This window comes from Balaenoptera physalus (assembly GCF_965194825.1).
Source record: "Balaenoptera physalus genome assembly, chromosome: 14".
NCBI lineage: Eukaryota > Metazoa > Chordata > Mammalia > Artiodactyla > Balaenopteridae > Balaenoptera > Balaenoptera physalus.
Window position 1 is genome coordinate 88,706,286 of NC_138893.1, and position 25,331 is coordinate 88,731,616.

Sequence of the window (25,331 nt, forward strand, 5' to 3'; positions counted from 1 at the left end):
GGAATTTGAGAAAAATATGCTGCTATCCTAATGATTTACTTTTGTTTTCGATTTCAGTTTCAGAGGACATTTGAGTCTCTTAAAAATGTTTCCAACAAATCTGACCTCCAGAAAACCTACCAGAAGCTTGGGAAGGAGCTGGAAAATCTGGACTATTTAGCCTTCAAACGTCAGCAGGTAGGATTCAGAGCTCTCCTTGGTGGACGATACGAACACTTTAGTCTTCTCGCCTTCCTGCCTGTCAGAGGCTCAGGTGGGTCTGGGGAGACTTATCTTCTAATGTTTAGGGCAGAAATAAGTTGTGCTGTGTGGTGCTGACCTGCCGTGTTCACACGGCTTCCTGCGGCATTCAACATTGTCCTTGCTTTTATATGTGCACTTTGGTGGTTTCCACGAGTGTCCTTATACCTCTTTTAAAGAAAACTCCTGCTGGTTTGTGAAGGTTCAACTACCCTTTGACTAAGGATGCCTTAGTGGCATAAAGGGAACCTCTATGTGGCTTGAACAGGTGGCTTTTATATTTGACAGGGGGATACATGAGGAGAAAAACCACCTCAAGACCAAGAAAAGGATGTGGATGTACATACAAGCTTAAAGAAAGGAGTCATAAATATGCCAAATAGTTTTTTTTTTTTTTTTTTAGTTTAGCTTTAGTTTTCTTGTTTGATCTCTGAAGATTAGTAAAAATTTGCTAAATGTGTAAGGTTAAAGGGAAACATGCTTTCCAAGTGCACGTCGTTTAGCCTCTTTTTATAGACCACAAGATAAATCCAGAGCCAAAATAGACTTTTATAGGGTTGCTTTTAGAGTTCATATTTTATAATGTTAATAATCATTAAATTCTGTGTGTTTGCAAGATACTGCCATAGTAGGTAGCTACTTTTCCCAAACTGGATCTTTTCCAGTTTCTTCACAGCCACTAGGTGTCAGGATCATCAAGCTTTTACTGGGGCTGAATGTTTATTCCCATCAGAAAAACCAGTTAGATGTTTAAATTAGGTTGCATGAAATTTGGGAATGTGCTCAATGATGGATAGCATCTAGAAAAATGACTAAGTGGCTGACTCCCATGGCCAGGCACCGAGTCCATTACTTAAGACTGTTTTCTGTTAGTGTGGCAAAGGGTGTGACTCTCTTGACATTGCCTAATTTACAAATTTTGGATCTTTTGGAAGGGGGATTTCAAAGCAGTACTTCCTTTATTTAGTTAAACCTCATGAAGTCAACATGGTGTGGTCTAGAAATAGTGACTTGAAAAGAGAATTGTGTTCTAGGCTTGGCTTTATAATAGACATTACGTGGGCATTTATTTAACCTTCTCATGATCTTATTTTCCTAGGAGTTATATTTGTTTTATAGAGTGTTCTGGGGCAAACGCAATATCTTTGCACATACTTTAATTTATATGAAAAAGGACCCAATATCCATTTGTTTTATTTATTCATTTTATATTAGTGAAGGCCTAGGTATTAGCACATGTAACAGAAGCAGTCACAGTTACTGAGCGCTACTACAGTAAGCTCCCAAATGATGCTGCTTAAAATTCACACTGTGAGTCACTGCTCTGGCCTGTGTAGTTTTTAGTGCAGTTTTGTTTCCAAGAGCCGTATCATACCACTGGGGGTCACTGCTCTGGCCTGTGTAGTTTTTAGTGCAGTTTTGTTTCCAAGAGCCGTATTATACCACTGGGGGTCACTGCTCTGGCCTGTGTAGTTTTTAGTGCAGTTTTGTTTCCAAGAGCCGTATTATACCACTGGGGGGTATTTGAGTTGGCAGGCAGCAGTCACTGTCCTCTTCTCTTATCCTTTCTCATCAGCACCTTTTCAGTGATTAGATTCTTACATTAGCTAATAGGGAATTTGGAAAAGTGTGAATGCTTCAAGGGCAGAAGGGCATAATTCTGGGAGAATGGCATTGAGGACAGACAGGTAAATTGCATGTGTATGTGAGAGAAAGATGGGCACATGGTTATTTATATACGTAGACGTATGTTTATGCGTATATAAATCTTATATTCTATTTATTAAATGACAACTGTCTGCCACATAGTGTGATTAGAACATTTATGGATTAGATCATTAAATACTTGTGACACTATAATAAGGTTGGTTTTATGAGCGCCATTTTACAGATGAGGAAACTGTTAAGAGAGTTAAATAACTTGCCTAAAGTCACTAGGCAAGTAAAGCTGAGCTTCAAATAGGTACCAGTCTGACTCCAAACCTGGGCCTTCTCCAATATCCCTGCAGGGAGCCAGGCTGGGGGGATAGTAGAGTGAGGAGTTCTAGGCATGCAGTATGAAGACAATTTTAGGATAGGACACACATGGGGCTTAAAGAGACATTTGAAAATGGGCATCTGATGAGAGGCAGAGACAGGGGCAGCTCTCTCCTCCTCTCTTTCTCTCATGCAAATTGTTCAGTATATACAAAAACACAAAAGAATTTTTGACAGAATATCTTCAGACAGCTAAGAAAATGTATAAAACTTTATGTTTACAATCTTTGAGTGTTATATCTAGTAACCCTAGTTCTAGTGAAATTTATTCACACAAGGCAATTTTTTTTAAACTCAAAAGGACAAATTCTTGTGAAACAGACTTACCTGCATACATAGGATACTGTCAACCCTTTGTTTTACTTGATTCTGCTTTTCCCTATGTCTAGTGATCATTTTTTCTACCTGGAAAAGATGGAAGGGGAATTAGAGTGAAATGGTCAGAAAAAGGATGGTAGAGTAGAAAGAAAGTCAGGGACCAAAGAGCGGTAAAAAAGAGGGAAAGGGACGTATAGGGATAAGATAAGAGGGATAAAGTGAGGGAAATTAAACTATATTTTATACTATATGCATTTAGTAAGTTAAAGCGTTGATTTTTGAAGAATTAAAAAATCTCAAAATAGAGAAAGGGAAAAAAAGAGATGATTACAAGAAGACATAGTGAATGAGGGAGGTGGCAGAGAAGAGAAAGACAAACTTTGTTTCCCATTAGCTTCCAAATGTAGCAAAGCTTCCTAGAAATTTGTAATATTAACCAAGTTCTTCTGTACCAAAGCCACAGAGGAATTGTTGTGTTTCCTGGATGGGCAGGGTTTAAAGAGTCAGAACATTACCTTTTCTCTGACTTGGTGGGATTTGTCTTTTATGTCTAATCCTACCCTCTGTAAAGTCCCCCAAACCTATAAACACACATTAGTAAGTTTCTCCTACCAGAAAAGATTTAGGTCTCTGTAAAATTGCCATTCAGCAAGAAAGCTTCTGCCTTATAAGGCAGGTTGCTTTGTACCAGAGAATTAATCATGCTTTGTTCCCTGGTCCAACCATATTTATCATTTCTCTTTGTGACAGAACGTGAGCTCTGTAAGGACAGGGCCTTGTCTGTCACCTTCAATGCTGTATGCTCTGCAGTGCTCACAGCAGTATCTGACCCATGGCTAATACTCAGTAAATACTTGTTGGTGCTGTTATTGCTATGAACAAGGAAGCATGCCAGAAGTTTTAGCCTCAGATTATAGGCAATTAATTGATGTGTTTTACTGTACTTTTTTTTTATAATTAAAAAAAATATTTTATTTATTGATTTTTGGCTGCGTTGGGTCTTTGTTGCTGTGCGTGGGCTTTCTCTAGTTGCGGCGAGCAGGGGCTACTCTTCATTGTGGTGCGCGGGCTTCTCATTGCGGTGGCTTCTGTTGTTGCGGAGCACAGGCTGTAGGCACGTGGGCTTCAGTAGTTGTGGCTCATGGGCTCTAGAGCACAGGCACAGTAGTTGTGGCACACGGGCTTAGTTGCTCCGCGGCATGTGGGATCTTCCCGGACCAGGGCTTGAACCTGTGTCTCTTGCATTGGCAGACGGATTCTTAACCACTGCGGCACTAGGGAAACCCTACTGCACTTTTAAAATTCAGAAGGGTATTAACCCTGAGGCTTCCTGGATGCCAAACGTTGACAGATTGCTCCTTGCCTTATGTATTATTTAGGTTTTGTCCTAACGTATTTCATTTTACATCTATTTCTTTAAACAAACACAAAACATCAATATTACCTTAGCTATGAATTAGGGATGCCCAATAAACTGACTATAATTATTTTCTTGGACTCTTTCATTAGATTTTATTTTCTGTCCCTTTCTATGACATTTTAAACATCATTTTGAGAGATTTCTTTCTCTAGGCCACATATATCCCTGGAATACTTTGCTTTATTCTTTTACTATTTTTGAGGGTTGGTGGGGGCGGATTATTGTTATTTCTCTCCTAGGTGTAAGCTTAGCCTTTCCTTTCCTTTCCTTTCCTTTCCTTTCCTTTCCTTTCCTTTCCTTTCCCTTCCCTCCCCTCCCCTCCCCTCCCGTCCCCTCCCTTCCCTTCCCTTCCCTTCCCCTCCCCTCCCCTCCCCTCCCTTCCCTTCCCTTCCCTTCCCTTCCCTTCCCTTCCCTTCCCTTCCCTTCCCTTCCGTTTTTCTGCTCCTGCTCCTGCTTCTTTCCTGTTTGTTTGTCTTTTAAAGAGTGAGTGCTTACACTTCAACTATTCCTTGGGCTATATTTTAGGTTGGGGTACAAGCATTTCTCCATTTTCCTAATGTCAAAAAAACTACTGTTAAAAATAGCTTTGGTTGGAAAAGGTGAGAGAAGGCTGTGATAGATGAGGTGGTGGGATTCTCAGGATGAAGCCGTCTGAAGTAAATGGCTGACAAAGCCGTATTACCAAGAATCTGGAGACTTTCAGTTTTTACTGCATCTGAAAATGCAGTCTTAGAGTTTATTTGCTTAGACTGTTTGGTTTTTATCCTCCAGGTTGATGATACATAGGAATGGTAATAGCAAGCTGCAGCTATTATATAGAGCCCAGGTTTATGTATTAATTTGAAAGTTTATAAATCAAGAGATTTCCTTGGAGCTTTGTTTTTCTGGAATAAAATAAAATAAAGTTTGATATTCTAGACTCTAATTTTATTCCTTTCTTCTATTCTTATAATGCTATTGTAAGTATTAAGAAGTGTATAAAGTAATAGCATTATAAGACACAGCCTGTTTTCAGAAACTTCTAAAGTCCTTTGGTATGAATTAAATTTGACATTATTGAGTTGAACATTATGTAGACTGAAGCACATTTACACACTGATGTGAAAATATGTAAAATTAAAATATCATACCTCAGATATACATCCATGTTTCAACGTATCACAATCCCTGATCTCCCTCTTGTCTCCCTGATCATGGCATGCTATTCTTGCCTTCTGAACTTTTCACAAGGTTCATAAACTTGATATTTAGGATATCTAGCCCTTTTCTATTTACCTATTTAACTACTAATCTTTCTTTAAAGCTAAACTGAAGTCTAGCCTCCCTCACGACACTTTATCCTGTGGCTTCCAATCAGTATGTAAACTCTTCCTTCTTTGCCATTCTTAGCTTTTATCCATGTCATACAATTTAGCATCTGATTGATTACACACTTATTGAAGATCCATGTAGTGCAGGTTAGAGTGTGGGCTTTGCAGTCAATCAAATCTTGTTAGATTATTTGTACTGCTTTAGGCACTGCAGCTTTTTGTTTTAAAATGTTAGGAAAATAATACCTCACTTATAACCTGTTTTGAGAAAACAATATATGAAGTGTAAAGTACATATATGCTTTAAATCCTTTAAAATACATAAAGGAATCAGTATATAAAGGACTTACCATAGTGCCTGGCATGTGGTTAGTATAAGCTGTAGTTATTATAATGTTGTTTTTGTATTATTCTCATCTGTCTTCATCCTAGATGGTTGTTAAGTTCCATAAGAATATGCTGTCTGTTTTGTATACTTTTGTACTTCATGTAGGGTCCAGCACTGTTATGAACATAGAGGGTAGGATGTTTTTGGGCATTTGTAACATAGTGGTTAGTGAGCTCTGTCATAAAAAATGTTGATACCTTTTGAGAAGGGAGTTGCAGTATTTGGTTCTAATGTGTTTTTGAGGTAGTGTCTCTTGATGGGCAGTGAAATTAAGGTCCTGAGTACTTTGCTGTGGCAATCTATAACATAAGGTAGGGTGTTAGACCCAATGTTCTGGCTAAACCCCAACTCATGTAATAATTACATCATATGTGCCTAAACTTCCTTTGTGGCTCCAGGTGATATCATTCAGCATTATATTGTTCTCTCTTTAGTGATGTTCAGGAGTGAACACTGCCTTTTTCTTTTTCTGAGCTGAGTGAGTTAACCCCTTTAGATAGCTCCAAAACCTGAAGGGTATACAATACCTTACAGAATAGGAATTGAATTTAAAATGACCCCTTATCAATGAAGAAAAATAGAAATAAATCAGATGAGTTTTATTTAGTAAGAATGACTGCAGGTTAACACCTTGCATTGAGAACTAAAATTCTAGGTGGATAATGACTGACCACATGGAAAAGAATCCTAAGCTTACTCTAGAGCTCAAGAACTCAGAGGGACACAATACAGCAATGTAGGACTCCTGTGAAATCAACGCTTAGCAAAACGAAATGGATGGTTGTTAGGCTTTTGCTGTTTTTGTGCTATAGAACATAGAGTAGAGAAATTGATGATTTCAAGTAATAGTCTTTAACCATGTAAAGACTTATAGCAAGACTTTATAACATTTTTTGTAAAAAAATGTTATGGATCATCTAGGATAAAGGGATATACAGTGATATTGCACTGGGAGCTGTTTACCTGTAAGGACAGTGTAAGGGAGAACTAACTTCCCATTTACGTTAACAATAAACTAGAAGTTGTAAGTATATTTTACTTAAGACCTTTAAAAATAAAGTACATATGCATCTGGGATTATTTAGCTGCAGTCTAAAGAAGAGTATAATTGAGTGTTATGGTAAGGTGCTAAACTTCTAGAATGATAGTTCTATAAGAATAGATTCACTTCAGTGGCCTTTGTTAGATGAAATATGTTAATAGCTCGATTGGGAGAAGAGCCTTCCCTTCCTTATTCTGTAATTAATCCAACTCTCTTGAAAGAGTTCTGATTGAATTATTCCTTTTAAGAGTAAGTGAACCAAAGACTGCTGCATTAAAATATTCATGTCTATCTTAGACGGTATTCTGTTTATTTGCCCAGTCAAGTAAAATGATTATTTATGCTGTTTATAAAACTGTTTCTGAAGATCCCAAAGCATTTCAGACATTGTTTAAAAATTACACAGATTTTAAAAATGCTGGATTATAATACAGTGTGCTACAATAAATTTCAAGCCAACCCAAATGTGCTTTATTCTGTCCACTGCATGTGCAATTCCATTTTTATTCAATTGCATACAGTTGTTTGTCTCGCAGGAAAAAGGAAGAGATGGCATTACATTTATTCTTCAGTTTTCTGATACAGACAGAGAGAAGAAGGTTGGATACATCATTCAAAGTCATTCCGATTCAGTAGCAGGTTCAGAATTAATATTCACATTTCCTAATTTCTAGCTTATTGCAATAGCCATTCAACCATTTTTACTCCTTCATAAACTACAGATCTTTATAGCGTGATTTCTTTTTCTATAGTTATAGTCCGAAGTTAAAAAACCTTATGGATTTTTATATAAGAACCTCACCCTTTATTTAAAAACAAATAATCAAAATGATGCATATTATATATTTGTTCTCCTTCTAAAGTTTGATTTCCACATTGGATATAGTTAATAGTCATGACAAGTACGTGTATTCTACTAAATTAGTAAAGTAAAAACATTACAGAGAAATCTTTTAAGTTCTAAGGTTTGTTATTTTATTTCCATCTGTTGTCTCAAGGGTTTCGTTTATTGGTGGCAATTAGGTAGAAAGCTGTCGAATCAAGCACATACTAGCTGATTTTCATGCACCAGAAAAGATTTATTAATTTTTTTACAAGGTTGTTTGCTGTATGATAGTTTATCTTATGGGAAGCTTATAGCTACTTTGTAGTGGAGTATGCTCATTGAAATAGTTAATTCTTTGTCATGGCTTGTTTTCAAAACTTACAATGCTGATAGGAATTTTAGAAGTAGTAAAAAACTTTAGTGTTTGCATCGATGTGGCAGTTATTTGTGCATGTCTTATATTGACATATGAGTTCATAAGATTGTCAATAAAAGTTGGTATTGATGAGAAATTAAAGTTCTGAAAGAGTTAGCTCTGTAAATGATATCTTCGCTAGTCTGTTTTATAGCTTGAAAATGACCTTTGTGTACAAATCAGATAACTTTTTACCACTAGGATTATGACCACTGGTGGTTTAAGATGAAAACTAAAGAAGATATAGAAGAATCAGTGAACCTTAAACTAAGGAGCCTGTAGAATTCACCTAACTCAACTGTTTATTTTAGATGTGAAGAAAAATGAGACCCAAGGAGATTAGATGTCTTCTATGAGGCTATACACTTTGCTAGTGGTAGAGCTGGGACGATAACAGGAGGTGATATTTTCTTTGGTTCTTTTCTGAGTCGTTTAGCATAAGTCAGCCAGTTGTATACTTTGGTATACAAAGATTCTTTGGTATCTCTGGTTTGTATTCTGAATGTAACTATAGATGCTTATAACATCCATGTATATGTATAAGCTTTATTAGACACTGAGATGACTATAAATGGAGATCATTCAGTAGTGCCATTTTTTAAAATGAAAAGACAATGCAATAATATTACAACATTTTAGAAGAGGTAGAAATTATATGCATCACCTGGTTCAACCACTTCAATACATGGCTGCACAAATAATACAGAAAACACCATTTTGTTCTTTTCTATTGTATAGGAATTTTCATTTCTTCGGCAATTTCTAGATCCTGTGCCCTCTAAACCAGTGCTTCCTAAACTTCAATATGCATACAAATAACAAGGGGAATTTTGTTAAAATACAAATTTTGATTCAATAGATTTGAATTGAGACTGGAGAGTCAAACAAGTTCCTCAGTGATGCTGATGTTGATGGTCCATGGATCATACTTCAAGTATCAAAGGAGTTTTAATAATAAATTGCAGGAGAGCATTATTTCCAGTTGTGTCTCAAGAGCCTAATATAGTCCCTGGAACATAGTAAGTACTTAATAAATATTTTGGATTTGAATTATGATCCAGTAGTAAGATTTGTGTCTATGTTTGGACACAGAAGATATTGCTAACTTACAATAATATCCTTTATCACAAATTTTATATAGTTTATTTTGATGTTTCACTGTCATGTGAAAAGACATGTTACGCACGTACGTATTGTGTTTTTATAGATTACATATTTCAGTAGTTGTAGAAGTTGTCCTTTGTATATTTTTGCTACAAGTGAAAGACTGAATATGAGAGCAACTGAGTCTAAGGTACAGGAAGCTGAGTGAAGAGTGAGAATGTATCAGTAGTATTTTAACACTGCAGTGTTCATTGTGACTTGGCCAAACTGACCATGGGACCAGCTGGTATTGACTCAGCAGCATTTGTTCCAGAAAAGCAAGCTTGGTCACATACTTACTATACAACTGATGAAAATTAAAGTCTCAAACACATTCTTATTAAATTTGTGTATCCAAGTTGTGTGTCTCTACCTGAGTGTACAGTCAGAAAGCATCACAATGATTGTTACTGTGTCCTTGTCAGGCGAAAAGATTACTGCTACAGCTACAGCTCTCCATGTTAATAGTAGTGCTGGGTACATGCCTAGAGCGCTACTGGCTAAAATTCAAAGGAAGTGTTGATGCTGCGTAGATGAGGCCAGCAGTTCTGCTGACAGCAGGGATTTAAACATGCACCCACCAATCATGCAGCCTTTTGTAGATGTTAAGCGGTTTGTTTGTAAGGGGTTGATTGCCTGCGGCTAGTTTAATATGTAATGAGAAATTCAGTTTTTCCTTTATTTTTTAAAAGCGTACTCAATTTTTGCTCTCTGAAATACCATATTTGGATAGTTTCAAGTTGCTATTTAGGAGGAAGCTAGTCAGCTTTTATATTATTTCTCATGCTCCAAATGTGACAGCAGTAGAAGCACATGCTGAAATACATCTAGGTGAAGGGAAGTATCACGAGAAGATGGAGCAGCGTTTCTGGCTTGCTCCACATTTTGCTCAGTGATTTAAAAGGCTGTGTACCTATATAGGTTTTCTTCCATGCACTCTGGTTTCAAATGACAAAAAAAAAAATTAACCTAGTTAATAGTCTTCAAAGTCGTATTACATTTTAGATGGGATATCTTTGAATTTTTGCAATGTAAATAGCTTTTCTTCTATGGGCAGCTGACACTTGTATTCCTTGATCAAGTTAACCATACTTTGCTTATTAATAATTTTAGTTATCACCTAGGGGATTTTAGCAAGATGCCACAATCAACCTATAATTTACATTGTATTCTTCCCTTAACTGTATTTTTATGAATCTAATTTTTTTCTCTGTTGTAGCATACAGCATTAATACATGCTAATATTCTCTATATAAATGCTGCTTGTATTATTATAGCATCTGGTTGTGCCATAGTTAAGTATTTATCATCTACTCCATTGTAAAAGCTTTGTTCCAAAGGAGCTGTATGAGCCTATTAGATATATACACAATTAAGTAGGTAATGATCTGTGGCTGCATCCATACAGCATCAACAGCTGACCTGGGTTGGTTTTCCAAGTATGTTGCTGGTTGATAGATTAGGGGATTAAACTGTTTTCGTTATTTTGAGGGCCTTTTTTGTGCTTTGAATTTAACTTACGTATTTTGTTGTAATCTTATTTTTTGCTTAGTGAAGAAATTGTAGTATTTCCTCACTATGATTTAGATATTGGTGTTTATCTCTATTGTGCTAAGCTCTCCACCCAAACATTGGGAGTTACTGAAGCCTCTCTTGGTACTTTCATTGGTGCAGAATGAATGGTCCACCAAATGTTTCATCGCAGATAGTTATACATTTATGTCTTCATCTTAAACTTATATTTGTAAAACTAAAGTTAACTGAGTTTAGGTCATTTCCCTGGCTTCAATGTTAGAGTCATTAAGAATAGTTAGGATACTTTTTTTTTTTTTTAACATCTTTATTGGGGTATAATTGCTTTACAATGGTGTGTTGTTTCTGCTTTATAACAAAGTGAATCAGCTATACATATACATATGTTCCCATATCTCTTCCCTCTTGCGTCTCCCTCCCTCCCACCCTCCTATCCCACCCCTCTAGGTGGTCACAAACCACCGAGCTGATCTCCCTGTGCTATGCGGCTGCTTCCCACTAGCTATCTATTTTACATTTGGTAGTGTATATATGTCCATGCCAGTCTCTCACTTTGTCACAGCTTACCCTTCCCCCTCCCCATATCCTCAAGTCCATTCTCTAGTAGGTCTGTGTCTTTATTCCCGTCTTACCCCTAGGTTCTTCATGACCTTTTTTTTTCCTCTTAGATTCCATATATATGTGTTAACATACTGTATTTGTTTTTCTCTTTCTGACTTACTTTACTCTGTATGACAGACTCTAGGTCCATCCACCTCACTACAAATAACTCCATTTCGTTTCTTTTTATGGCTGAGTAATATTCCATTGTGTATATGTGCCACATCCTCTTTATCCATTCATCTGTTGATGGACACTTAGGTTGCTTCCATGTCCTGGCTATTGTAAATAGAGCTGCAATGAACATTTTGGTACTTGACTCTTTTTGAATTATGGTTTTCTCAGGGTATATGCCCAGTAGTGTGATTGCTGGGTCGTATGGTAATTCTATTTTCAGATATCATCTCACACCGGTCAGAATGGCCATCATCAAAAAAATCTAGAAACAATAAATGCTGGAGAGGATGTGGAGAAAAGGGAACACTCTTGCACTGTTGGTGGGAATGTAAATTGGTACAGCCACTATGGAGAACAGTATGGAGGTTCCTTAAAAAACTAAAAATAGAGTTAGGATGCTTTTGACAATTTTGATAATCATCATCTGTGAATTTAGAGAAATGAAATGTGGTAAATTACTTTGGAAAATCTCCAAGCTTTGGGGCTTTTTTGTCAGTTTTTGAGTCTAAGTTCAAAGCTCATTTTTTCAGGATTAAGGCACCACTTCTCACTTTGGATCAGAGCAGCAAGTCCTGGGGGTGTGATACTGTATCATGTGAATAAAGAAAAATTTTGGCAAGCAGCAGTGTGCATTTATTGAGAAAAAGTGGATAGAAACTTTTAGCTTGCCTCTTGCTCACTCTAATAAAAACATGTCTATATTATATAGTAAGAGTAGACACACACAAGTTCAAAACAACAACTGGGGAGTGATGTTTATTTTACTTAAGACATGGGAAACATTAAATCTAAAGACCAAGCTGAAGTAAATGAACTAAGTGTACCTGCACTTTGTTTTGAACTTAGAAGAAATTATCTTTTGGAATATCTTTGAAATCTATCAGGAAACATTTTTTCTTGAAAACAGGGAGTACATGACTCCTGGCTTAAGATACTTAAGGTATTTGACCTTTTTTTAATGCTAAAATAACGGGCTAGAATTGGATCCCTGAAAGAGGAAATAAAAGTATACCAGTAGTAGGGTGTTTATGAAGGGAAGGAAGCAAATTAGATTCTGTATTAAGTAATGTATGATAAGTTAGCACTTGTGAACATGTGGTGCTCATGAGAGACTTGTATCAAAGGCTGTACATTTTCCTGTGCTCCAAACATCTGGTTCTGCAGATATAGAGAATATCTTGATAAATTTGTTACTCTGTAGTTTCAAGAGGGTTTGGAATGGTTTATTTCTTACCCTTGATGTAAGAACCATTTGTGCACATTGCTGCTATAGAAAATTAGTAAGTTATTAATGTCACTAGGATATAAATATGAAAAAAATTGAAGATGAGAATTTTCCAGAATGTTTGTATAAGTGGAATAGATGTTATCATTCTACATTTTTAAGGTATTTCTGCATCTGGTTCTGTATGAGACCTGAGGTCAATGAACACAATCTAAGATCTTGGAGTAGACTAAAAAAACTTTTGGTGATATTGAAGAGCATGGTAATTATGAGTATTTTTAGGATAGGTAGATGAGAGTGATAACATTATTTTTATGAAATTTGGCATTAAAACATTTATTTTGAAGACTAATAAATTGAAAAGAGCATTAACACTCTAGAATAATAAAAAATAGTTAAGATTGACATATTGCATGTTGAAGGTGAAATGATTAGTCTCTACGAGTCCTCTGAAAATAATGTGTGTATCAGAGGAATTATAAACACCAGGAATAATATATAGCTTATTATTATTAATGAAAATTATCATCCACATTTCTTATTTGCTACATCTGATTGTGAATTGTATTCCAAAGTTGATGGAATTAGGATGGTGCTAAGAATTCATTTCACTGCATCATGTATAAGCAGTTAAAAATTTTTTCATAACAGATAACCATGTTCTCAAAACAATAACTCATTTCATATCTAGCCACTTAAATGAATATTCTCCTTAACTCAACCATACTCTAAAAATTGGCTTTACTAAAGGTTCTCTTAGGCCAGGGCTGGAATAAACAGCAGGGGGTAAGAACTTCCTGCTGAAAAGGAAACTCAAAGTTATTATGCAGTGATTTGGGAAGTTTGGATTTTTTTTTTAAAGCAAATGCATTAAATAATGAGGTAATATATTAAATCATATAAAAACCTGGAACTTGGCTTCAATTAAGGCAGAAAGTACTTTACTATTTTTTAAAATTTATCTTCCTCCTAAGCACTAACACAAGCCATATATTCATGAATAAAAGCCCCACCAGTGTGTGAGGCTAGTCTGTTGAAAATAAAAAGGCATATATGAGGCTGTTACCTAGCAAGATAAAAGCTGTGTTCTTTATGCATGGAAACCATTTTCTACTAGAAAGAGTTGTAAAAAAATAATAGAATTATAAAGAAAGTGAGTTTATGGAAAGAGGATAGACTCTTCCAAGCCTTATGTAAACATTTTCTACTAGGGTGATCTGATGTAAGAAACATACTATGCAACATTTTACTTTAATAAAAAAATAGGTGATAATTATTCACAAAATAACAGGGGACTTCTAGTGCACATAACTGTTCATTTATAGATTATTGACAGAAAGGTTGGAATGTTAGGAGAAACTGCCTATTTGACACTCTATAGGAATAAAGATTTCCCATCTCTGAAGCTGTGGGAATGTCTACTACACAGGTTAGTTTTTTAGCTTACCTAATCTTACAATTACCATGTGATGGGAATGTTATTATAAGGTTATGACCTGTGCCTTGTAATGATGGTGGAAAACAGGTTATATTTCGATAATGTCCCAGGCCTGTTGGTCCTAGTCCCTACCCCCTCCATCCTTTCCCAATTCCTTATGAAAAGACTAAAATGGAACTTCTAATGCTTAATATGCAGGCAGTGGGATTGTTTGGAGGGAGTGCAAAAGACACACTGTTTAACAAGGAGAGGTGTGGATGAGCACACTGTAGCCATAAGGGGAACCAGTGGTCTAGAGGGCACATGGTAACTGATAAAGGAATATTAAGAAGGGAGATTGATATGGAAATGTTAGAGTTCAAGGTAATATGGAATTGGGGGTACTTTCTTGGCAACAAAATGCAAGATTGTGTGGCATAATTTTACTTTGAGAAATTAATTATATACTTTTTTCTATTTTCACTCCTGGACTACCCATACTGGAGGGAAGTTTCAAATAAGGGCTACATAATAAAAATTTGCAAATTCTTGATATCTTTTAAGGAGAGGCAAGTAGCCATAAAGAGGTTGTCTTTTCCCCTCTTTCCTGCCACGCTAGGAAACTCCCCCCAAGCTGGGGAGAAGGAGGAGAATTGGATGGGAGTAGAACAAGCTTAGACATTGTTTTTGTTCCTGTCTCCTACCACTATCTGCACTACTCTCCCATTTCACCAGTGTGGGAGACATGAAATAACTGATTCCATTGAAGTTTGGGACATCTGAGATGACCAGTGAATCACAGATCTAACCTGAGAGTAGACAGGTTTCTGGAGATCTTAGGGCAGAGTGAGTGTTTTCTGCCATGTTGTCAGCCAGAAGTTTTTTTCAATTCTGAATTAGTGTGGAAGGACATCAGATAATTTCCTTGGGACCAGAGTGTGGAGCAGGATTCATCTAAGAGAGGCAGTCAGGGAGCTTGGTCACATGGAGGCAACAAGGGAAGCAGATAGAAGAAGGATGGGTGAGGGAGGGTGTAGCTGACCTCGGGTATCACCAGTGCCACAGGATGCAGGGGGAACTGAGAGAGCTGCAGACTGTCCAGTTGCCATATGAGCGAGTGCTGTCCGGTGCTGAAGACCAGGTGGGCAGAGTTGCATCAGGAACAGGAGGCCTGTGAAGGACCAAGGCAGATCCAGATAGATGGCTGTCTTCCCAACTGTCCTGTGTTGGCAGCTGAATGAACCCTTCTGGGGCTTAGACTCATCCCCAGGGAGGAGGAATCAGGAGAAAAATCTGAGAGAGCAATTTAACCTGAATGTGATTGAATTATAAAACTCAGCAGACTGAGAAATCACTGAAATGGGCGGAGTTTACTTGAAAGGGATTAAATGAAATTTCTGCCCTAAGCAAAACAGGGCTTGGAGTAAAAAAAAATTAGTTTTATTATGGAAAAATTTGTCAATTATACTTCAATAAAGCTGAAAAAAACCCCAAAGTTACATTTTTGCACCTTCGTGTTCATGTCTGTGAAAATTTGTATTTGCTATAAAGTTCCAAATCTAGAACTGAATGAGGGAACATTATTATGTTTGGAAGTATAGCAGGGATTTAGATGGGGATAAGTGTATTTGTGTGTGTGTGTGTGTGTGTGTGTGTGTGTGTGTGTGTATGTGTGTGTAGCACCAGAGGCGTTATCATTTGCTTTGGTTTTGTATTCCACTTCGGCCATAGCCAGCTGGGAGATGAGATATCAATTCAGATAAAATACAATATGTGCAGTTAAATTTGAATTTTAAATAAATGACAGTTTTCTAGTATGTCCTGAATATTGCATGGGACCTCCTTATCCTGAAAAAGTATTCCTTATTTGTTGGAAATTGAAATTTGACTGCGAGTGTTTGCTGAATCTGGCAACCCTACTCTTTGGTGTACTTAGCCAGTGAAGGAATAAAACTATCCTGCACATTACTCCATCAGCCTGTGACGTTTGACAACAGATGGGTGCTGCACAACAGGTATTAATATTACGTTTCATAGAGGAGGCAATTCTTGGTTCATCTTGATGGGTTGGGCTGGCTCTCTGAGACACCCAAATCAGGCCAAATAAAATGGAAAAGTTTAAGAAAATTGCAAGAAAGTAACCTATTTAGTAACTTTTTCTAGAACACACAAACAGTAAGTGGCAGAATCAGGTTTTCCAGGTCTAAATGGCCTTCACAATACAAATTCAACTTTTAAAGAACTTCTTACGAACATATTTATTGTATAAAGAAAAGTACTCTTAAAATCTGGGTGGTTTGGTAGCTGCTGCTGTCTTTTCTAATGTACTCTTCCTTTATGGCCAAGCCTATAAAAGGAACCTTAGAAATCTTTTCCAGGAATCATGCCTTTGCAATTAGTTGAATTATTTTAAAGAAATCGTGGGATTCTACTTCTTTTTAACTTAGCATTTTATTCAAAAGATGTTTCTGAAATTAAACCAGTGGGAGTTTAGCCAAAATAGTGCAGTGACACAATGTTGTCATCCAGAGGAATGTTGTACTGAGTTAAATAGCTCTAATTATTAGCATCTTTAAAATCATAAAGCAATTACAAAAACAACTCACTTCTCTACTTCAGTGAAATACAGTTTGATTTTGTGAAGCGTTTCACCTAGCTTGGATAGTTGGCTTTCAGTAACTGTTTTGAGATCCCAATGTCACAAGTCTCCTTTCCTTACAGTTAGTTTCCTCTTGTGTCCCAGAATAATCCAGTGTTCTGGATCTATTTCCTTCAGTTCTCTGAGGACCTTGCTCCACTAAGAATGCCTGTTTTCTCTTTAGTTTCAACTTTCTTACTCATTTTTCCTCCCTAGCATATTAACCTGTTAAAGTTAGGTCCAAACGGCAACTACATTGGCAACCTTCATTCAAAGCAGTATCCTCTCCAGTAACAGTCCTATCTCTCTTCTGTTCCTCAGAGCAAAGTTTCTGAAAGATTTTAGGTGAGCTAACCTGCTTACTAACTACATCAGTTCTTGGACAGAAGTGAGGGAATTGAATATTTCCTGTAGCTAATTATTATTAACTGGTGTTGTCTTATTAAGTATCAGATACCATAGAAATCCCCAAATTGACCATGAAAATAAATGAAAACAAGTAATATAAATATAGGTTTTTTTTCAAATAGGTGTGAAGCCTATAAAATCAAACTCAATATAAAGCTGTGTTATAAATATTCCCTTCATGATTTTTTTTTTCATGGGTTGGGCTAGGTGAGGCTTCAGAAAATAGGAGACCAAAGAAGTGTGGTCTGGAAGGCCCTTCTTTTCTCAGTAAAGCTACCTTCAGAAAGCACAAGCATTTTTATTTCTTCAAGGATCTTCAAACTGCATTCAGATTTAGGGCAATATGTTATTAACATTTTTGTGTATTCCCTGGACAAGGTATATAATACCTTTTTTTAACCTCCAATTTATCTTTTACTTCTCCGTAATCTGGTTTCTGCCCTTTAATTGCACCAACACTGTTCTTGGTATGATCACTGATCCAACTGACATTTTTCAGACCTTTTAACTTAACTTCTATAAGGGGCTTAACACTAACTGGCCTTCCTTCCTATAAATCTTAATTTTCTTTCTTTCTTTTTTTCTTTCAAAATTTCTTCCTATTTGTCAGATCCTTTCTGGGTAAATGTTGACGTTTCGCAGAACATGATTACTTTTCCTTTTCCTTCCTCCTCATTTTTCATTTTTTCTATACCCTTTGTATACCCTATAAAGTCATCTCATGTATACCCATAGACTAAATAACTGCCTCTAATCTGATGATTAGATGATTCCCATATCTTCATTTCTACCCCAAATATTTCTCTACAATCCAGACTTTATCTGGTTACTTAATGGGCTTTTCCAGCTCAACATATCAAAAACTGACTATTATCTCATCTTGCCCTCCATCCCTGTGCCTTCTTTCCACTTGTATTTCCTACTTTAGCAAATACCTGCTAATTGATTTTCTTGCAGTTTCACCCCTTTCTAGTTCAGCTTATATATTTTTGCTAGAAATATTATTTAAAAATGCAAATCTGAGCATGTCCTCATTTAAATCCTTCTGCGGTTCTCCATCGCCTTTAGAATAAAATCGAAATTTTGTAAGGCATTTAAGACCCATCATCTTCCAATAAGAGCCTTGTTTTCAGCCATATCGGAATATTTATTGCTCTTCAAATATATCACATTTCCTCTGGCTTCATGCCTTTGCATATGCCATTACGTCTGCATGATTATTTTCTTCCCAGAGTCTCCTGGCCTGGCTCTTACTTATACTTCAAGTTGCAGATTTGACTGCTCCTAATTTGGAGTAGATGCCACTTTACGCTGTCTTGAAAGCATTCCATGCATACTTTTATCACATCACTTGTCATACTGTACTTTGTTTATTTTTCTGTCTCCTTTCACTATATAATAAGCTCCTTGAAGTCACAGAGAAAATTCTTTTCTCTCTATTCCCCAACACCTAGAACAGTGCCAGGGACAAAGTTGGTTTTAACATTTTAATGTCTAGTTGTCAAGTGCACAAGTAATTGCATAGTTCTGTATGTATCTCATTCTCTCTTTGTTTTTCTTTTTTTTGGGGGGGGTGGGAAACCTTCATAATCTTCTGAGGCTATTTAATTCAGTTTGGTGTATTGTGTTGCCATTTTCTTTTGCTTCACTGTTGTTTTGGGGGGATATTTTCATCAACTGAATTGTTTTGGTTCTTATTTCCATTTTCTTGTTGTATTAGTCTTTTATGCTTGTAGATTGCTTGAGCCTCTGCATTCTGTGATGGTTTGGGATGGTTTTCAAGATTCCTAGTTCAAGCTCTTCTGTCAAGGTTGTAAAGTATAGATTATTTCCTGGATGACTTTTTTCAGAAGGAGTGATGGGGGAAGGATTATTAATCCTTCAGTTTTAAAAATATTCTTTTGTGTGGCAGGATCCTGAATTTTCCTTTTTAATTTTTTTATGTTCACTGTGCAGTTTTCAGAGTGTGTCTCTCCATTCCTTTTTACCCTCTTCTCCCCCAAGGCCTTTCTAAGACTGCCTCCTAGAGTTTGGGACACTGCTCCTTCCCCCTAGCTGGCTCTGATCTACCAGGACTTTTTTTCAGTAGTTTTGCAATTAGGGTGGAATTTCTCTTGATCTTTTAGATCAATTGTAAGTATCACAGCTGGGTTCTCTCTTCAATTTTCAGTGCAGTTTTCTTCCCCAGACTGTCCTTGCTCTCCAGGAAGTCTTGTATCAGGATTGTGAGGGATGCAAGCTGGGATTTGGTGTTAATTTTGTATTTACAAGTAATTTGAAATTTAGGTTGTTCTCTCTTTTTTAGTTATGTTGAAGAGCATAGGTTTTGCATATAGACATACCTTATTATATCGTGCTTTGCTTTATTGCTCTTCTCAGATGTTGAGTTTTTTACAGATTGAAGGTTTGTGGCAAGCTTGCATCAAGCAAGTCTATCGGTGCTATTTTTCCAATAGCATTTGCTCGCTTCATGTTTATCACATTTTGGTAATTCTCACAATATTTCAAACCATTTCATCATTATTATATTTGTTATGATGACAAATATATGTGATGTGTGATCGGTGATCTTTGATGTTACTACTAGGACTCAAAGGCTCAGATGATGGTTAGCATTTTTTAGCAATAAAGTATTTTTAAATTAAGGTATGTACATTGCTTTTTTAGATATAATGCTATTGCACACTTAATAGACTACAATAGAGCACAAACATAACTTTTATATGAACTGGGAAACCAAAAAATTTGTGACTCGCTTTATTGCAATATTCATTTTATTGCAGTGGTCTGGAAATGAACCCACAGTACCTGTGAAGGATGCCTGTAGTTTTATTTGCTTTTTAATTATTTTTTTGGAGAGTGTGCTGGGAGATTTGGACTTAATGTGGCTGCCATTACCTTAGCTATTCATATTTTGATCATAAATGTTTAAAAGGATTGAAAAACAATGTTCCCATTTATCTCCTAGTAATATAATTTATTTTTTCTTTGAAAAAAATAATTTGAGATATTCTTCAATAAGTGTTGTGACATTTCTGTTTGAATACATAAATTGTCCAGCAGCATCAAGTTATAAAACAAATGTGGTGCTTATCATTAAGAAAGGTAGAGAAAAGGTAAGAATTAGCACCAGTTTCACTCTTGGACAAATTCAGATTAGGACATAGGTGATAGAAAGCAAATTAGGGCCTTCAGAATTTATGATCAGTGGAAAAATACATGAGAATAAAATTACATCAAGATTGGTGCTTTTATGCTAAATATATCTGTCATGAGTTTTTTCTTCAAGAAGAATAGCTAAGTACTAGGTGCAATAGTGAGAGCTAAGCAGTTTTAAAACAATTTGGCATTTCATTTTCATGATATTGATTGTGTCCGTATACTTATCTAAGCCCCTGAGGTGAACCATGGTGCTCTTCTTGGCCTCTTTCCATGCTTAAATGTTTGGTTCTTGTCAAAAGAGCAAAAATCACGTGCCACATAAGCTTCCAGTGAATAAATGCTCATATGCAAAATGACAAGTTGAAACTTAGGTTGAGGACTAATGGTTCATTTTTCTCAACCAAAAAGACTAATTTGCTCATATGGATGGCAATTGCAGAGGTAGCTGGGTGAGGAGTGGGAGAAATTATTCATTTATAATCAGCATTTGACCTTAAAAAATGTATTTTAGTAATTAAAAACGTATTTCACTTTGAATTGCATTTGAATAATTTACTGCAAGTGAAAGCTAAATCTTAGGTATATAAAAAAGACTCCCAGGGCAATCTGTAACAGATATACTAACAGAGATATGAAGATAATTGTTTTATAAAGTGAATTTAGTTTGGTTTGCTGCCTATGTACTACTTGCTGTAGTGATACATGTTAGGGAAAAAGAATCAAATACAGTAAGAAATCAGCTGATTCAAGCAATCTCTGGCCCATACAGCCTTTTATTTTTTAAAATATCTATCTATCTATCTATCTATCTATCTATTTATCTATTTATTTGGCTGCATCGGGTCTTAGTTGCGGCATGTGGGATCTTCATTGCGGCATGCAGGCTCTTCTTTGTGGTGCGCGAGCTTCTCTTGAGTTGTGGTGTGTGGCATCCAGAACGTGCAGGCTCAGTAGTTGCGGTGTGCGGGCTCTCTAGTTGTGGCACACGGGCTCAGTTGCCCTGTGGCACGTGGGATCTGAGTTCCCTGACCAGGGATCAAACCCGCATCCCTGCATTGGAAGGTGGATTCTTAACCACTGGACTACCAGGGAAGTCCCCCATACAGCCTTTTAGAGAACTATTTATTTCTTTTCAGTGTCTTCATTTCTTGTTTTTAAAAGTTAATATTCCCTTATTTTTCTGAATACCATTCTTGTACCCCTGTACTATTTTATCCACATTTTTACTTATTTATTTCCTGTCTTTCTCTTCCTCTCCTCCCAGCACACTGTATGACCCCATACTGTCGCTTGTTGCTTGGGAACCACCAATTTAGAAACTTCACAAAGATCTGTATTTCTAATTTACCAACCTCTGCCTCCCTCACAGACATACTCAGATGCACTAATCCCCGCTAAATTGTTAGTGTGAGCAGGATGCCCTCCTCTGTCTGTCCCAAGCTTGGGGTTCCTAGAGGTACCCTCATGTCTGTCTTCAGGGTTTAGAGCCCCCTCATCCACAGAGCTCTAATAGCAGCAAGTCTGAACACTCTCGTGTCTTCCCAAAAGGCATGCTGTGATAGCTAGGATGGCCAGAACTGAAGCTGGGGGTCATCACTACCTTGGCTAGGGATATGGGATTGCTAGTCTCTGCTCTTCCCTCAGGAACAGGACTCAGGATTCTGCTCCTCCCACAGGAATGAGGTTGCCTGCCGGACTGTTTATCAGTTATGTGCACAGCTCTTCCCACTAGCTGTAGTTATGTTCCCAGAGATCTGGGTTACAACTCCAGCTCTTCTGAGTGCATCCTCTTTTCCTCCATGGGGAACCACCCAGTGTATGAGGTGGCTTATTTTTAGACCTTAAACACAAATGGCCCACTTTCCCTGAAAGTAGTCCCTGATTGACTGGAGATTTTACATTCCTTTCTCCCTTTATCACCTAACTTTGGTGGAGGTAGACACCTTTATGTTTCAGTGACTATTGACTTGGGCAGCTTGGCCAGAAGCCAAGAGAAGACACACAAATAACACTCTTCCATGGGTTTCTTGGTCTAGAAGCTGACTGCCTCTCAGCTAGCAAAGGCTTAATGAAAGCACAGCAGGTGGTGCTGGGATGGTCAGGAAATTGTGCAGCCAGTGGAGGAGAGAGTTTTGCTGAGGAAGATGTCTTACTGTCAAACCATAATCATCATGCTTAGGATGGTCAATTTTATCCAGCTCTTAACTGAACTACACACAGAAAACTGACACTTCCTGCAGGCTTCCTTGTTGCTGCTCTTTTTTTCCACCATCCATGTGCTAGAGCAGCGATTCAGAGCTTAGTGCAGTCGGAAGCATCTTGATTCCTCTGAAGCCTTATCCAGAATGAGGTGTGCTGTCTGGGACATTGGTAGGGGCCTATATCATGACTGGGGACTCCAGGTAATCAACTGGGAGGATAGGTTTTAGTAAGTGCTTTTTAAATTTGGCATCAACATTATTGGAAATTTGTATTCTTTTTTTCCAAACTAAGGTTGGGGAACATAAATGGAAGAAAGTAGAAAAAATGCCTAAAGGGTGAGAAAACATGAGTCACTGGAAAGAAATTGAATTTACTTAACCTTCAGAAGGGAAGGGTGAGAAGGGGCTCCATAATTCTTCATGCATAAAAAAGGAATTTTCCTTTCTTATTGTGGAAAATGGCTATTATCTACTTCTATGAATGCAGGGCAAAATCAGAAGGTAAAGCTCTGTTACCCAGGTGTATATATGCTTGGATGAAGTTAGCAATTATCTAGCAGCTTTCACTATCTCAGTCTGTGCTAATCACTTTACTTATTATTTTTTAAATCCTTGTTCTAACTACAGTAATATTATTATTTTCCTCATCTTACAAATGAGAAAATTGAGGCTCATAGAAGTTAAACTTGGGGGATACAAGGACCTACAAAATATGTGAGGGAAGCAGAAACTGAACACATATACAAATACTAGCTGTTAAAATAAGTCACAGATAAGAAATAAAGCAAGAATACAGAAATTAGGAATACATAGTAAAGCAAGAGTAGTGGTTAAGTGTTTAGCTGACTATCAGGAACCAGAAGGTCCACTGGAATTAAGGCTTGGGGAAGGGCAGGGGCTCATGAACCCATATGGTAAAGCAAGGGAGTGAAGATCAGTATCCAGATAAGCAGTGTGACATCCACCTCAGGTATGAGGTGACATCTGCAAAAAGACTTTGCTTATGGACGCAAACTTCAGCTTTATCCAGCGAACCTATGTATATTTCTGGTTAAAGGAGACCCTTGTTCCCAGGGCTTGGGAGGTCCCACAAAGAGAACAGGTGAATGAATTTGGAGTAGACTGCTTCTGATAGCCCATCCAATTGTGTAGGTGCCACATAAATTGACACCTTTGACTTCACAGCTTTGGTTGTGACTTGCCTTTTAAAGTTCCCTTAGGTTTGAGTTGCTTTTTAGCAGCTTTATTATTTAACAGGCTTCTAACTGGGGATTTTTAAAATGCAGAAGGTATGGCATTACTGATATACCTGCAGGGGAAAATACTGGTCTTGGTGAAAGAAAAGAAAATCAACAAAGAAGTGTTTCTTATCAAATGATGATAGCTGGCCTTCAAAGGAAGACACTTGTAGTTGCTTTATTTGAAAGAGAGCTTTTCTGAGTGGATTCAGATGAAAGCTGGGCCTTTTCTGAAGATTGTGGGCTTGGCTAGGTCTGTCATTAGCCTCTGCTTCTAACTGGAAATGCTGCAGTGAAGCCACATACTACTGTTCTAAGAGGATATTAACACCTGTTACTAGTAGAAAACGAAAAGCCAATGATGAGAAAATGAAATAGAGATTAATTCCTATCACAACCAGGTCTAGCTTCCACTGTACCTCCGCCACTTGACTTGGGTGCTCTTGCCATGGTTTACATGAGTCAACACAGTCACTAGAGAGTTTTAAGTTTGTAGGCCAGCTTGCCATCTGAGTCTCAATCTCAAATAAGCTTCATATAACAAATGTGACATTGTTTCTGGCTATTTCATAAAACATGGGAAAGATATGCATTTTGGATGTAATGAATACAATCCTATGGTCATTACCTTGGCCCAGGACCCCTCTTTTTCACTACAGCTATCTTTCGTTTCTTTGCTTCAATATTTTCCTTCAAACCCATTCCATACATGGTTGCTAGAATAATTTTCCTAACACAATTTTCATCATGCTTTTCCCCTTGCTAAAGAAATCACAGTGATTTCTCACCTCTAGTCAAGTCTAATTCAGACTGCTTCCTGAAAGCCGATAAAAGCTAGATCTCCTTTTTCTGTTGACTCTATTTGCATTTATTGAACTTTCACTGTGTTAAATTCATGATAATAAGAAACTGCAGAAATCTTTGAGATTAAGGGTTTCAGATAAATAACTATTCCCAACGTTGGGAATTACTTAAAATTTTTTGTTATTTTTGATGGAAATTTTAAAAGTGATGTATCTCTCTGTATATTCCTGCTTCTTTATTTAAAACTTATTTATCATCACTGAAATAATACAGAGATATAGTCATATTGTAACTATTTAAATAATTTATTTATTTATATTTTAAAATTATTTGTTTATTTAAACATCTTTATTGGAGTATAATTGCTTTACAATGGTGTGTTAGTTTCTGCTTTATAACAAAGTGGATCACCTATACATATACATATATCCCCATATCTCCTCCCTCTTGCACCTCCCTCCTAACCTCCCTATCCCACCCCTCTAGGTGGTCACTAAACACCAAGCTGACCTCCCTCTGCTATGTGGCTGCTACCCACGAGCTATCTATTTTACATTTGGTAGTGTATATATGTCCATGCCACTCTCTCACTTTGTCCCAGCTTACCCTTACCCCTCCCCATGTCCTCAAATGCATTCTCTACATCTGCTTCTTTATTCATGTCCTGCCCCTAGGTTCTTCAGAAACTTTTTTTTTTTTTTTAGATTCCATATATATGTGTTAGCATATGGTATTTATTTTTCTCTTTCTGACTTACTTCACTCTGTATGACAGTCTCGAGGTCCATCT

The 25,331-nt window shown here is 37.0% G+C and overlaps 1 protein-coding gene and 1 pseudogene across 5 annotated transcripts in view; one reads left to right on the forward strand and one right to left on the reverse strand.

Annotated features, from left to right (window-relative positions):
• Nucleotides 1-25,331, reverse strand: part of LOC309642895 (large ribosomal subunit protein eL21 pseudogene) — a 528,492-nt pseudogene that overhangs the window by 432,313 nt on the left and 70,848 nt on the right. The window lies entirely within an intron of this gene.
• The window catches only part of CTNNA3 (catenin alpha 3), a 1,725,675-nt gene that overhangs the window by 198,782 nt on the left and 1,501,562 nt on the right, over nucleotides 1-25,331 (forward strand). For all 4 annotated transcript variants that reach the window (XM_082424660.1, XM_082424659.1, XM_082424661.1 and 1 more), the window contains one exon: nucleotides 58-177. In XM_082424660.1, coding sequence (XP_082280786.1) covers nucleotides 58-177 — 120 coding nt within the window. The remainder of the gene's footprint in view (nucleotides 1-57; nucleotides 178-25,331) is intronic.